This window comes from Amphiura filiformis, chromosome 7 (assembly GCF_039555335.1).
Source record: "Amphiura filiformis chromosome 7, Afil_fr2py, whole genome shotgun sequence".
In the NCBI taxonomy this organism is placed as follows: Eukaryota; Metazoa; Echinodermata; class Ophiuroidea; order Amphilepidida; family Amphiuridae; genus Amphiura; species Amphiura filiformis.
Genome location: NC_092634.1, coordinates 3,580,897 through 3,597,792, shown reverse-complemented (window position 1 = coordinate 3,597,792; position 16,896 = coordinate 3,580,897). Strand labels below are relative to the sequence as shown.

The following is a 16,896-nucleotide window of genomic DNA, read 5'->3' as shown; positions in this document are numbered from 1 at the left end:
GGAACTAAGATAGGCCATCTGGTACAGTGATCTGTAAAACACAATACATACCGATTACCATTGGTTGTAATAGGTAGAGGACCCAAGATATCCACACTTACACGCTCAAATGCACTGGGGAGCTTCATGGTCATCATGGGAGCTCTAACTTTGTGTCTATGTGTTTTTCTCTGAGCACAAGATATACACGATCTTACCCAATTGTCAACATCTCTATACATACGCTTTCCAGAAATATCTTTGGCGGATTTTGTGATATGTTCTCTGAAAACCAAAATGAGCTGCTAAAACATTATCATGACAGTTGTTAAGTATGATATCAATCATGGTTACAGGTACATAAAATTGCACAGTATTTCTTTCTGGCATGTGACGCTTTGGCGATGGTGTGTGCCATATATGATACAAAATACCTTCATGGACATAGTATTGATCTGACTGAAATAAAATATCACGTGCTTGTCTTTGATTATCAGGCAATATGTCTTCATCCAAAAATCTTATCATGGGACCAGCAAAAGGATCAGCTAATTGAGCATCTTTGAAATGGTCCACATTAACATCAGTTGGTAAAGAAGGAACTTTTGAATATCTACATACTTTTTTGTCTCCATTCAGTCGTCTATTCCTCTGAAATCTCAGATTTCGAACAGTATTCACTTCTGGATCTGGCTTTGTCTCTGACGCAGGAGAGTCATTGATAACATCATCAGTCATTGTCTCCAAGCCACATTCTGTCCAGTTTGAATCTGTTGCTGAGGAAGTAGGGGAGTCAACATGATATGAGTTACATGAATTACAAGATTCTGACACTTGAGTTGGTATTCTACTTAGTGCATCTGCATTACCATTCTTACATCCTCTTTTATGGACTACTTCATAAGTATATGATTGTAACTTCAGTACCCATCTTATGGCGGCTAACCTGTTGTACGCTTTTGACCAAACAACCATTTCAATGCACAGTGATCAGTCTGAATTATGAACTTTACAGTATGTTGAAGGTATGGGGAATATTTCTTAATCCCTTCAACCACAGCCAAAGCTTCAAGTTCAGTAGTTGTATACGCTCTTTTTCGGAATCATGCAAAGCTCTACCTCCATAACAAATTACCTTCTCTTCACCATCTTGTACCTGTGCTAAAATGAAACCAAGACCTTTTATACTGGCGCCAGTTTGCAACATAAATTGAGTACCATCAAAACGAGGGTAAGCAAGAATTGGAGGTTCTACTAGCTTTTGTTTCAGGATTTCAAACGCTTCTGCACACTCTTTTGACCAAATAAATTGAACATCTTTACGAGTGAGATATGTTAAAGGTGCGGCTATTTTACTGTAATCTCTAATGTACTTCCTGTAATAGCCTACAAAACCTAGAAATGATCTTACTTCCGATACCTTCGTTGGAACTGGATACTCTTGGACTACTTTGGTTTTCTCTGGATCAGTAGCTATCCCATCTTTACTTACAATGTGTCCTAAATAACGCACCTGTTCTTGAGCAAAAGTACACTTTTTAGGCTTGAGCTTCAAATTGGCTTCTCTCAACCTCTGAAATACTTGTCTCAAATGATCTACATGTTCATTAAAATAATTGGAAAACACTATTACATCATCAAGATATATTAATACAAATTTCCAATTTAAACCTCTGAACACTTCTTGCATAACTCTTTGAAACGTGGCTGGAGAATTTGTACACCCCATTGGCATTACATTAAACTCATACAAACCATCTTGTGTAATGAAAGCACTCTTTTGTTTTGAGCTTTCTTCAAGTCCAATTTGGTAATAACCTGACGCTAAATCTAGTGTGGAAAAATAATTTGGTGTTCCTGCGCCTAAGCTATCTAATGCATCATCTATGTGAGGTAGAGGAAAATTATTCTTTTCCACAATTTGGTTACATAATCTCATATCACAACAGAATCTTAGTGTACCATCAGGTTTAGGAATCATTACAACAGGAAAACTCCAACTACTGGTGGATTCTCTGATTAAACCATCTTCTAACATCTGATTGACTTGTTTACGTATTTCAGCTTGCACATGAGGAGGTTGTCTATAAGGACGACATTTGATTGGCGGATGATTACCAGTTCTTATGACATGCTCAATTTTCGTATATCTTCCTCTAGGACTATCTTTGGTTTGAAAAACGTCTACATACTCAGCTATAAGATCAGATAACAAATCAGAATCGGTTTCAGTTAAATGAGAATCATTGAAATTGACCTGAGAAAGAACTTCACGTACCTTAGGATCTGGCGAATTCTGTGCCTTTACATGGACTGATGATACAGGTACTTCATCTACTACAGAGTCATCTATATCGGTAAAATGAATGATTTCACTGTTATTTACAAGTGTAAATGTACCAAGTTTTGTTCTAGGATACAACACAATTGGTTCATTGCTAGTGTTTAACACAAGTAATTGAGTACTACAACTAGATTTGTTAGCAATAGGTTGAACACTTGATACTGTATTGGCAATCAATACTCCTAAAGCAGTGACTCTCCGTCCTCCCTGACATAATCCTATTGTGCCTTTTGGAAGATTATTCGATAACCTCGCACGCACCACTGATTGTGAATGAGGCGGAATTTCTTGCCTTTCAATTACACGTAAATTACTCCTCTTAAACAATCGCAATTTCTGTGTGTTAAAATCTAATCTGGCCTTATGCTGTTTTAGGAATCTTTTTCCCAACATGATTTCCTGACTAAGATTTCGAGCAATATACATTGGCACGAGAAATTTTGAACCTTCAATAAACAACGGAACAACAACAAAACCACTGATTTGCAACACAGATTTATTAGCGGTACGGGCTTTTGTTAATCGCGGTTTTGACACTGCAATTTGGTGTGACAATTCTAAAGAATGCCAGTACTCATGATCGATTAGATTCATTGTACAACCAGTGTCAATTAAACAGTCAATGGTTTGGCTACCAATAGTGACAGAAATATAAACTTCTTCATCAAAATCTGTTTCAACGTTATCACTATCGGATGCAGACGCGGCAAAATTTGAATCAAATTTTCCATTGCGCCGAACTTGGGCTGAATTACACGGAGAATTACTGCTCTTTTGACGCGTTTGGTCAGTCACACTGTTTACATTACAACTATTTGAAACAAATTTCTGTACAGTTTGTGCATGTTTTAACTGTTCATCAGTTGGATAACAACAGTTACTACGACCCCGATTATACACATCTTCCTTTTCAGGACACTGTCTGTAGCTATGACCTAGTGTATTACATCTGTAACATTTCATATTACGGTCATTAACCTCTCTACACGTATACGGACTCTGATCAATACAGCTATTACTGTTTACAGGTGCATGACATCGATCATTTACATTTTGTTCAATAGATTCAATGTACCTCTCATTGGACAATATCCTTTCATTGACCTCGCCAAAACAATTGTTTGTATCGTCCCCACGCTTTAGGTACTACTCTCACTATTTCACTAGTACTTGTATCCACTAATTTCACTATTTCATGACTGAGTCGGAGTAGATCATTATATTCTGTACTATGGATTACCTTCTCTGGCTGCTCTGAGTCAGCAATTGGTATGCCTCGGTGCATGCCTAGGGCAACTTGTATGCCTATAGGAGCCATAATCACATTTACTTTTCGCCATTAATATACATTGTATCAATACAAGAATATCACGCTGCAATATTATTCACAAAATGGCCGAAAACAGAAAACACGCAACAATATTCTTCGCGCCCTAATTCAACTTTGGCGGAAATCACTAGAAGCGTATTTCACTTAATCTATCAAAAATATCACATAATATATATATACAATGAATCAATCCAATATTGCTAGAAATAATAATACCAAATTAACTTACCTGGGGGTTGGTTTTTCCCACCAGGGGCAGCTGACAGCCAGTCACAGCTTGCTTGGTACCGAAAAGATCGGATTCTGCACCATTTATTATGACTCAGAATTGATGTGAAGATCCACTAACCAGTTATCTGATTACTAGAAATTAAACCAAATACATGGCTAGTAGATCTTCCATCTGAGACGATAAAAGACTCAACAGAAACAAACGGAGAGCAAAATATAACTTCACAAATAAACTTTAATTTCTCATCAACAAAGTGATCACAATAATATAATAGATGAGCGAAACATTCTTAGTTCATCCTCCGGCTATGGCTGGCTGACAACTGCCCCGAATAATAGGCCGGGGTAATTGAGGAGACGGAGCCGCGGAGCGATATATATTTAAATTAGCTATGGAAAGCAAATAGCGTCATAACAGTATGGTACAGTGTGTTGTATCTACCCCTGATAGCACAGAATGTATGGTACAGTGTGTGTTGTATCTATCCCTGATAGCACAGAATGTATGGTACAGTGTGTTGTATCTACCCCTGATAGCACAGAATGTATAGTACAGTGTGTGTTGTATCTATCCCTGATGGCACAGTATGTATGGTACAGTGTGTGTTGTATCTACCCCTGATGACATAGTATGTATGGTACAGTGTGTGTTGTATCTACCCCTGATAACACAGTATGTATAATACAGTGTGTGTTGCTATCTACCCCTGATAGCACAGTATGTATGGCACAGTGTGTGTTGTATCTAACCCTGATAGCACAGAATGTATGGTACAGTGTGTGTTGTATCTAACCCTGATAGCACAGTATGTATGGTACAGTGTGTGTTGTATCTTCCCCTGATAGCACAGTATGTATGGCACAGTGTATGTTGTATCTAACCCTGATAGCACAGAATGTATGGTACAGTGTGTGTTGTATCTATCCCTGATAGCACAGTATGCATAGTACAGTGTATGTTGTATCTATCCCTGATAGCACAGTATGTATAGTACAGTGTGTGTTGTATCTACCCCTGATAGCACAGTATGTATGGTACAGTGTGTGTTGTATCTACCCCTGATGGCACAGTATGTATAGTACAGTGTGTGTTGTATCTACCCCTGATGGCACAGTATGTATAGTACAGTGTGTGTTGTATCTACCCCTGATAGCACAGTATGTATAGTACAGTGTGTGTTGTATCTACCCCTGATGGCACAGTATGTATGGTACAGTGTGTGTTGTATCTACCCCTGATGGCACAGTATGTATAGTATTGTGTGTGTTGTATCTACCCCTGATAGCACAGTATGTATAGTACAGTGTGTGTTGTATCTATCCCTGATAGCACAGTATGTATAGTACAGTGTGTGTTGTATCTATCCCTGATAGCACAGTATGTATAGTACAGTGTGTGTTGTATCTACCCCTGATGGCACAGTATGTATAGTACAGTGTGTGTTGTATCTACCCCTGATGGCACAGTATGTATGGCAGTGTGTGTTGTATCTACCCCTGATAGCACAGTATGTATGGTACAGTGTGTGTTGTATCTATCCCTGATAGCACAGTATGTATGGTACAGTGTGTGTTGTATCTACCCCTATTAGCACAGTATGTATATTTACTAAATACAATGTGTTGTATCTACCCTGATACAGTGTGCATTGTATCTACCCCTGATATCACAGTATGTATAGCAGTGCCGCCGAGAGCCATTACGGGCCCGGGGGCAATGTGAACGCACGGGCCCCTTTGAATAGTGATGACGGTGCAGGACTTCAGGTGTGGGGGTGTGTGGGGGGGGAGGGTAACAATGGTATAAATTTCTTTGTAACATGGGGGAGGGAGGTTGGTGTAAAATCCTTGAACATATGTTGCAGCGGAGCGAAAGTAACATGTTTAGCTGCCAATAATCAAATATGAAATTGAAGGAGACAAATGCGCTGCCTTTACAAATTTGCAATTTGAACGGCATGTTGCTCCCAGATTAAGTTTCTCTTAACAACTTCAACGCAAAGTGCAAACAATTTGCCAATTTGAAGCTAAAATGATCCAAGTATGAACCGTTGAATTGGACAAATGCGCCAAGCGCGCGAAAATTTGTATTTCAATTAGCGACTTTTGCTCCCAGATTGGACCTACTGAAACAAACTGAAGGGCAAATGCACGCGAAGCGCGCGCAAATTTGCAATTTGTGTTGCCACGATTAAGCTGCACTCCCCTGATTCCTTTGGCAAAAGCAAACAGTAAATTCAAATATTTAATTAGAGTGTGTGCTTCAAAGGCTATCTTTTTTTTTTTTTTTTATGGGCCCGCTACTTTTTGTTTGCTGTTTATGGGCCGTAAAAGAGCAACGAAAAAAGACCTTATAATGGACCCGTTAACGGGCCCGTAAAGGCAAAGAAAAGAGACCGTAGTGGGCCCGGAAAAAGCAAAGAAAAGATATATACCATAGGCCCGTAAAGGAAAGAAAAGAGACCTTAATGAATATGTAAAAAAAGCTTAATAGCAAAGAAAAGATACCATAATGGACCCATATAAAGAAAAAAGAGACCTCGGAGGGCCCGTAAAAATCAAAGAAGAGATACCTTAGGCCTAATGAACAAGAAAATAGACCTTTGTTGGCCCGTATAGTAAAGCAAAGAAAATATGCCTTATTGCAAGGTATCTTTTCTTAACCTTTTACGGGCCCTTGAGGTCCGTTTTCTTTGCCCCATAGTAAAGTATCTTTTCTTCATTTTTACGGGCCCCCTAGGACCCCGGGGTAACGCCCCCGGTTACCCCCCCTTGTCGGCGGCACTGATGTATAGTACAGTGTGTGTTGTATCTACCCCTAATGGCACAGTATGCATGGTACAGTGTGTGTTGTATCTATCCCTGATAGCACAGTATGTATGGTATAGTGTGTGTTGCCTGTACCCCTGATAGCACAGTATGCATGGTACAGTGCGTGATGTATCTACCCCTGATAGCACAGTATGTATAGTACAGTGTGTGTTGTATCGATCCCTGATAGCACTGTATGTATGGCACAATAAGCGTGTTGTATCTATCCCTGATGGCACAGGCGCTTTTAAGGACACTTTTGCCAAAATGCACCCAATTGGGCGCATTGGTCTTCACTGAAAGAAAACCCACCCATCAATATACAAAAATCGATGAAATGGTATCCCAAAACCATGGCACATCCCTGTATACCTTCAACCTGGGAGAGACCCCCCTCCCGGGACAGGATCTTAGCTAGAAATTGAGGTTTGCCTGTCATTTGAATAAAAAATGCCAGCCCTAATTTGTCCTTTAAAACATTGACCTGACTTCTACAGTCCATTGGGGGCTCAGAGTTCAAATGTGTTACTATGGCCTTCTTTTGCGAATCTGGTTTACTAAAAAGGTCAATAGGGATGTTTCTTGAACACCACAGGTCATAAGCCCTGGAGGCACAACAACGATATTGGAGCATGTGAAAATGAAATATCACCTACAGAGTGCTAATATTCCTTACAAAGCATGGGTTTGAATAACGCGCCAAAGATTCACAGAGGATGATAATAGTTTGTTTGTCCTCCACCACACTTGACTGACTTTCAATGCAGTCATTTTTATCAACCTTTTAACCTTTTGTGCAAGCGCCCTATAGCCTTTCTTAACACCTTCAATTATAATTTAGCATGTGTCAAAGGCATTAATTTTGTCTGTCCCAGGAGCAAACATCCAAGTCTAAAATGACGGGCAGACGGGTGGTTAGCTTAGACACTGTGCAGAGAGTACATGCCTGTGTATTTTACACAATGCCTGTGTATTTTACACAATTAATACACTCCTGGCATTAATAATTATATTTTTCTAACATATAATTTTGATTTGAAGCCCATACCAGTGTGTCACCATGCCCCTTGTATGCCAACACAAAAGTATGTAAATAATACAATACACAAAACAAAGAGACATGTTTCTAAATTGACTTTCCATTTTATTTCTTTATTATAGTTTCCATTCTAACATGTGGTCTGCTCCCACAAAGTCGCAAGTTGGGAGTTTGAGACGTTCCAACTGTTGAGTTGACGTTCTTTGTATAATCAGTGGCATGTTCTTTATGAATGGGGACATAATGTGCTGTACTCTGTATTCAATTCTGTCCCATCCACCCGCTACTGTTTTCTTTTATGTCAGAACTTTCAGGCACTTGCACTCCACTGCTGGTTTTCTTTTCAGCATCCAGCAATATTTGCAACTGAGCACCTGGGATATGAATACCTGCTATGTATGTTTCCTTTAGTGTTCCTGTTTTATTATTGTCAATTTTGCCATACATGTATATGGTTTAAAACAATTTACCTTTCCTTTGCTGACATATCTAAACATTAGTCCAAAAAAACTATTTCGATGAAGACAATCAAACAGCTTCTTTTATAGTTTGCCTTACATGTACACACCTTTTTAGGACTTATAGGACTTAATGTTTGAGCAGCACTTGTTAAGGAATTATAGAACTCAACACTATAATCAAAGATGGAATTAGTTTGCGTCTGATGTCACTGTCAATCAAACTCCCCACGGCCCTTGATTGGTTAGTAGCGCGTAAAATGAAGGTTGATTCATCTGGTGCCAATTGGAGAAAAGGAATTGCAGAAAATGGTGACAAATTACAGTACTTTTACAAAGCAAAAAGCAACTTTTCTAGGCATTGTTGATATGGTGCAGTAAAAGTTTCCTATTACAAAGACTTAAAGCCATATTATAACATTTGCTGAGGAAGACGCCCTCACTGAATTTTTAAAATTCCTTTTTTACACAATTAAATTGTACTTTATTAAACCAATATACCCTGCAAAAATCAAGACTCTATAGATTTTGAATAAAACGCCGGAACCGGCGCTTTATTATTACGATGGAATTATTAGTCGAACGTATACACGATGTTCATAACACACAGTACGTACACGGCGTGCGGGACGGTGATATACACAATAAAGGGTCGTACCACAACATGACCGAAGGAGTGGTACGTATTGGCATATGTGCGCTGGTAGTAAATTCCAATTTTCTTTGCTTTGCCGTAGTTGTTCGCTCAAAAATAAAAGGGATATATCTGACAGTAAAAGCTAACATTTTATGGCAAAGAAATGCTAATCTATTTTGTTTGAAAATGTTATAATATGGCTTTAACTTTGAGAGGATTTGTAAATCTGAAGGTGCAAAATTAACCATAAGGCATGCTGTTTTATTGCCATGTTGAGAAACTTCACCGTGCCTGGGTTTGATTGACAGATGAAGTTTTTTTTAAATTCTGCTTTGATTATAAACACTCTATCAACAAAATTATAGCGCCCTCAACTGCCACTATCTCCACATACTTGAAAACATGTATTTCTTACACAAAAGGCACAACTAAAAATGCACCTGAATGATTTCATAAAATGTGCACATTATGTTTTCATACATACAGGTATATCATCTAATAATTCACATATCAGTGTCTGGTCTTGGAAATGGGCTATTCCAGCTGAAATCCATACACCCCCATGGAAACATGACCTTAATCTCCCACACAGGGAGTGTGAATTTCAAATTGGGATACAAGAATATGTGACTTCATTTAAAATTTACATCTCCTTGTATGGGGAGATTAAGGTCATGTGTTCCATAGGGGTGTATGGATTGTAACAGAAATATCCTATTTTGGAGCAGACGACGCTGAATGGGTGATGCCATTTAAAAACTACACTCCCTATTAAGAAGGTTAAGGTTATGTCTTCCATAGGGGGTGTATGTAATGTAACAGGAATATCCTATTTTGGAGCAGATGACACTGAATGGGTGACACCATTTAAAATCTATATCCCCTGAATGTGGAGATTAAGGTTATGTGTTCCATAGGGGTGTATGGATTTCGACTAGAATAGCCCAATATCTGCCTGGTAACAAAAGTGTACATGTATTGGTTTAATTAAGTGCATCTTGAAGGAAACAATAAAATAACACATTAACATTTTGTTCAATACAAATTATGCTTTTACAAAAGAAAAAAGGATCAATGATATAAATAGCTTTCTTCTATCAAAATTGAATAAATCTTTAAATTTTATACAAGAGTACTTTTCACACAAAGTACATTTAATAAAGCTCTTTCTATAAATTACAAGTGTACAGTATATATACAAATGTACAAAGTAACATGCAAAGAATACTATTGCCATACAGGATAAATACAATATTCTCGGACACAGTAAAATGAGTTACATGTCTGTACAAAAAACTGTATCATGTTATTAGTGACCACCACTCGTCAACTTTTCATAATTGTGTACTTCCACAAAAGGATGCACTTGTCGGCTGCTACGTCTTTTTTACATTGCTAGGAATAAATACCAGACTCATCTCAAGTGGAGGTCAATCACTTCAAATTACCACCAAGCACATGGGTTAGGAATGTTCTCTATAATCCTAAACCATGTGACTTAGGGATGAATTAATGTGATATCCACTTGAGATGAATCCGCATTTATTCCTAGCTATCTTATCACAGAATTAGAGAAGGAGAACTGGGACTCGACCGCCATCTTGATACATAATACAGGCATGGAGCAAAAATTGTTGGGTATTGTTTCCCTCGAAATGTGCTTGAGGCATTCCTTGTCATGCAAGTTTGGCATGAATGATGGTCGAATTTGAGAGACGCACTTGATGCAACCTTGCACGTGAGTACCAAGACGCTGCAGATGAGTCTCCGCGCACTGCCGGAAAGGACCCGAATACCCCAAATTCAATTTTCTCCCCATAGCTGATGTTGCAATTGTACGGGGCAGTATAGGTAGTCCCGGTTCTCTTTCTCTAATTCTGTGTATCTTATACAAAAAGACATGTAGCAGCTGACAAGTGCATCCTTTTGACACAATTATGGAAAAGACTAGCAAGTTCAAATGCATCAAGAATCACTTACTCTGAAAGTTTATACTGACCAAAAGTGCACCAAGCAATTACTTGGTTTAAAACATAGTGCATAGACATACTAACAAGGGTGTGGTGGGCCAAGCAATCAATTGGTACAAAACTTATTATATATGCATATTGATCACGAGGGGAAGTTGCAGGAAACTTTACCAGGACAAAATTGGCAGAATCTCATAATTATCTTCATTGGGCTGGAAAAACCCATGTACTTGTGGCCCTTGACCATGTTTAAAACAAAACTGCCAAGAGGTTACATAGGAGGTTGTGCTTTAAACATGTTCAGGGGCTAAAGACATATAGGTTTTTCCTGTCCAACGACGATATATATATACACATATGTAGATATAATGTTGACATTTATTTTTCTTGGAAGTTTTGGGTACTGCTTTTTTTTCCTGCTTGACAAAAACATTCATACACTACACAACTTCTGACTGCATCTTATAAACTATCTTCTCAACATATCTTACAAATCTTATACACTCTCTTTACTGTACAATACTTACTAAAATCAAATTATAATTTCATTTTAAAAATAAGAAAATGGTAAAACATTGAATTAATCATGAACAAACATACCAGCAACTTCCACTCAATGAATTAAATATGAGAATCTGTATTCTGCCATTTTCTCATGTCATTGTTGGTGGGGGAAATAAAGGGTTGACAAGTTTTAAGTCCCCCGTAAAACTTTTTAAATAAATCAACAAGTTTTATATAAAATTAAAAAGTTATTCTTTGTGAAAAACAAAGCAAAATCAAAATCTGTTCTAAAAAGTCTTAGGGAGGAACTTAGATGTTGTGAAGCCTTCAGTATACTTCTGGATTAATTTGTCATGAATCTGATAATCTAATAAGCTTGTCATTTATAAGCTACAGAAAACTAAAAAAAATTGTAGAATCGCTACCAGCATTGGGCTATTCCAGTTGAAATCCATACACCCCCTGTGGAAAACATGACCTTAATCTCCCACAAAGGGGGTGTGGATTTTGAATGGAGTCACCCATTTCGGTAACCCCATTTGAAATTCACACACCATGTGTGGAAGATGAAGGGGGTGAATGGATTTTAACTAGAATAGCCTATTTGATCACCAGTGATTATTTCTGGTGACTGATGTGCTGAGATTCGTTCATGAAATTAATCCCTGTATTACAAATAATTACAATCAGACATTTCATAAATTCAACTTTCTACATCAAGGCATCAAGAGTATTTCAAGCTGCTTAAAAACATTTCTTTAGAATAAATTTGATTGTCAACATATATAGTGAATATAATATAGGATTTTGTCTTCTGCCTATCCAATATATCATTTCATGATGGATGGGCTGGCATGGAGAAGTCGTTGCCGGCGTTATGAATAGGAAAAAGATAAAATCCTATCCTATCCTCATTCAATTGAGCTGATCATCATATCAAAGTATTTTGGATTACTAAACTGAAAAACAACAATATAACTGCCCATTAGCAAAAGTGTACAAACCCAAACAAAGTTGTTTACCACTATCAGCGCTGTGCACAGTGATCACGCTACATGTCCCCTGAATTCAGTGTGCACACCAACGTTTATCATGCAATATATGCGTAGTATAAATGGCCTGTCTTTTATCACTGTCTAATATTGTCTCATATTATACAGCTGAAAACCAACAATGAATTCTTTACAAACCACACCCACTGAATAAGAATGTACATTAGGTGACCATTCACTTTTCATCCTATATTGAACCTTGTGGACAACATATGTGACACAATCTGCTCCATGGGGGCCAAATGAAGCATTTTTGAAAATTGAGTTACTATAATTATTACCTTGTAGTAGCATTAGGCTATCATATACTGAAAACACCAAAGGTCTAGCATACTTGGTTCTAAAGTTATGAGGTTTTATTTGTGATGTCTATTTTCTTATGTATTTTATTGCTTTTTACTCCATATGTTTGCCTTTATCTCACTTTCAAATTTACCGCCTTTGGTCCCCCATGGACCAGATCATGTCACATATAGCCTATACATGTATATATATTATATTCTTTTCAGAAACATAATACTATTTGAACAGACTGTCTTGATAATTCAGGTTAATAATGCCATGTTTGGTCATCGTTTAGTATACATTTGTGATGTGATCAAGGTAAATGAGTCTGATGTCGATCAAAAACAAAAATCCATTTTCACTTTCATTACATGAGCCATTCTCAGAGATTTACGTTGCTGAAAACCCCATCATAATTAGATGGTTTCAGATATTTTAGTGTTGCTCAGAACAATGAAATGAACAAGGAAGTTGAATACTGTTATTGGCTACATGTATATCTCAAAATCAATATTCCCGACATCCGACTCATTTTGCTTGATCACATCACATTTTACAAATCATAGACAATACCTTATAAATACTGTGGAATATTTACTATGCAACTGTTTCATGTTGTGTTGTTTTTAGTGTTACATTGCACTAATTAGACTAGCCCAGTTGAAATCCCTACATATGACCAAAATCTCCCACACAGGGGGTGTAGGATTTCAAATGGAGTCACCCATTCATGTAACCCCATTTGAAATCTACACTCTCTGTGTGGGAGATTAAGGTCATGTCTTCAATAGAGGGTGTATGGATTTCAATTGGAATAGCCCATTTGCTCACATAATGCACTATTCAAGTACATGTACCTCCCCCACCCCTATACCGGGAATATAGGACACTGGTGGCGATTGTAAGCTGGGATTCTAGGGATTGACCGCTTGATGTTTTCAGGGGTGAGGGTGTGTAGCGATGTGTAACTGTAACAGTGTGTAATTACTCGACCCTGCAGCCTGCAATCCCGGTCATAATTGTTCGAACACTTTAACATGGGTACTTCAAAATATGCCCCCATTCCCCCCATCAATGTTGTTGGTCATGCACCCTTAGAAACATCCAACATTGAATGGTGGGGCAGGGGAGGCTTGTAGTAGTAGGAAATGGTTCAGACTTCACGTCAAAGAAAGCGAAATTTTAATATGTCAAGTATATCAAAAAAACGGTCTCAAACAGTCCTACTTTGACACAAGTGTTCAAACTATTTATGTCCGGGATTGTGGGTGATAATTTCCTGCACTTGCAACCTGAGGGATTGGCAATGGTAGAGACAACAGGATAGTAGGGTATGTAATGCCTACAAGGGTCGTGAAATGCCCAAGGGTCGTCCAATATTCACACTTTCCACGGATCTGCCATGTTAATTGCTACCAAAACGAGGTCCTCTCCCTTTTCTAGCCCTTTTCTAGCAATATGCCAGAAGGCTTTTGCAAAGTGTGCATCGCAATTAAAGCATGTGTTTGACAGGCAACATGCACTTTGCGGGTAGAATCTGGTTTTGAGATGACTGTGTGGTCGGCTATATTTAAATGTAATTAGTCCAAAAATAAGGTGATACTTGAATAGTGTATAACAGTTAATACTGGTTTCAGTATATTGCAACAGAAAATAATGAATACATGTCTGCTTAATAATTCTGCTTGTCAAATATGGAGCATGGTTATGATGTCATCTACAATCTGGGTTGTAGTACCACCACAGAATTAGAGAAGGAGAATCGTGACTTGACCGCCATCTGGCAAAAATTGGGGCTATATTCCGTTTCCCTCCAAATGCGAACAAGGCATTCGTTGTCATGCAAGCGCAGTCGCATTTAAGAGACACACTTGATGCGACCTGCACGCGATACCAAGAAGCTAAAGATGAGACGCAGAATTGTTTTTGTTTGTCTCCGCGTACCGTCGACTAGGACCCAAATACCCCAATTTTCTCCCATAGCTGACAGCACGATTATACGTGGTGGTATAGGGAGTCCCGGTTCTCCTTCCCTAATTCTGTGAGTACCACAAATATATGGAGAGTTGTGATGCAAAATGCCATGTAAAAGGCTACCCTATGTTGAATATGAAATTACTATGACATAGCAAAACTGAAATATGGTAACTCAAATACGAAATAACAATAGGGCAGTTATGCAATGTTATTAACAAAATCTACAATTTCCAGACAATTTTCATTTTCTATTTAATTTTAGATGAAGTAAAAATGCCAAGAATTCTTGAAGGCTTATACCAGCAATCTAAAGATAACAAGATGGAAACCTGGACCTCTATGCCATGGTATCCAATGGGAAGAGGTTTGCTCTTTGCAATACTTCACATTGTGATGCAATGTCACATAGAGGTAGAGCCACCACGCTATCTACTTGTTGTGGTCCAATCCTTTGATATACCCTAGTTGGCTGGTTTCACCTCACTCCGACATCTATAAAATAGTACATGGTTTGATTTCAGGTGGGATCATCTCTCAAGGTGACGTCTATAAAATAGTACATGCTTTAGATTTACTTTGGTCCCCGCTGGATGTTGATGCTTTGGAGCCTTCATCTGGTTCAACTGGTTTCTTCTTTTTCCAAAATTGCCATGGCTGTGTGAGAACAACAAATCAATCAATTAATTACCACTAATGATGTTAAAATGGCTGCGTTCAATTAACTCAATGTCGAGAATGCACACTGCCCCAATCGATCTGAAATTTAAAAAAATCCCATAGGAAAATTGCCAAAAAATGGCTTGTGCTCCCCCCCCAATCATGGTCGGTGCTCCCCCAATGTGATGACCCACACTACGCCACTGGGCATAATGATTTAGTGTGTGGGATGTGATTGTTATAAATTCTATGCAAAGCATAACAAACTAAATGTTGATTAATATCAATCGCAAAAATCACCAAAAAAAGAAGAAGAAGAAGAAGAAAAAACCCAAATCACATCCTTTTGGTCCTTGCAAATAACAAATCAAAATGGCAGACATCTTGCCACCTTATACATTTTACAGATTCTGTATCCTTCCTGGGAAATTTGTTGCCTTTTAACCCTAACCCAACTAGGACTCACTAAAGCTCACTATTAAAACCGCTATGCGTGCATGCATTCCACGGGACTTGATGACGCAATCAGACCAAGTCATATATACCCAAGGAATCGCTGGCCGGGCCAACGCCACCTGTGTAGCTACATGCTGGGGATCTTCATGCGTGGCATGCGAGGGGTCCGAGGTTCAATCCCGGGGTGCCAAGTGACTTTCTTCTTCATCTTCCCTCCTTTTTCGCTCCTTCTTTCCCTTCCGATAGCACAAAAACCACGGGTAGGGTTAGGGTTAAGCTACATGCATGTTTTCCCTATATGCCTCCTTAACCCTAACCCAACTAGGACTCACTAAAGCTCACTATTAAAACCGCTCTGCGTGCATGCATTCCACGGGACTTGATGACGCAATCAGACCAAGTCATATATACCCAAGGAATCGCTGGCGGGCCAACGCCACCTGTGTAGCTACATGCTGGGGATCTTCATGCGTGGCATGCGAGGGGTCCGAGGTTCGAATCCCGGGGTGCCAAGTGACTTTCTTCTTCATCTTCCCTCCTTTTTCGTTCCTTCTTTCCCTTCCGATAGCACAAAAACCACGGGTAGGGTTAGGGTTAAGGTACAGCAGATAGGGGTTCATACACCAAATAACTACATGCTAGACTCAAAGACACATTAGAAATTCAACCCCAGACACAGAATGCTAGCATTAGGCTATTCCAATTGAAATCTATACCCCCTATGGAAGGCATTACCTTAATCTCCCACAACGGGGTTGTAGATTTCAAACGGAGTCACCTACTCAGGTAGCCCATTTAGAATTGACACTCCTTGTATGGGAGGATAAGGGGGAGTATGGATTTCAACTGGAATTGCCCAATATTTCACTATACAACTTTTACTCTCAATATGATCAGCAAAAACGAAGCAATAAGAACGATCAATATCATAAAATAATCTACATCTAGTATGGGGAGAATACAAAAGGAGACAACAAAAATTATCTGCTAAAATATTGCAACTTGAACTTACATGAGCATGCACAGGGTGCAGTGAACAAATTATGATCCAATATTGGTATGAATGTTAACAATGTGACATGCACAGTAATTGATGCAAGCATTGAGGAGGGAAAATAATAAATCAAAAGTTGTTAGTTGGTTAGCAAGCCCTTAATATGGGTGGT

At 38.6% G+C, this 16,896-nt stretch overlaps 1 protein-coding gene and 1 long non-coding RNA gene across 2 annotated transcripts in view; both read right to left on the bottom strand.

Moving 5' to 3' along the window:
- Positions 1-612: 612 nt before the first annotated feature.
- Positions 613-2,358, bottom strand: LOC140156638 (uncharacterized). The gene is made up of 3 exons (XR_011859573.1): positions 2,258-2,358; positions 1,493-1,575; positions 613-755 (listed from the first exon to the last, which is right to left on the bottom strand). It is a non-coding gene; the product is annotated as an uncharacterized lncRNA (long non-coding RNA).
- A 12,603-nt stretch (positions 2,359-14,961) lies between these two features.
- The window catches only part of LOC140156567 (uncharacterized), a 35,148-nt gene continuing 33,213 nt past the window's right edge, over positions 14,962-16,896 (bottom strand). Inside the window, exon 17 of the mRNA XM_072179507.1 lies at positions 14,962-15,271. Coding sequence (XP_072035608.1) covers positions 15,164-15,271 — 108 coding nt within the window. The 3' untranslated portion in view covers positions 14,962-15,163. The remainder of the gene's footprint in view (positions 15,272-16,896) is intronic.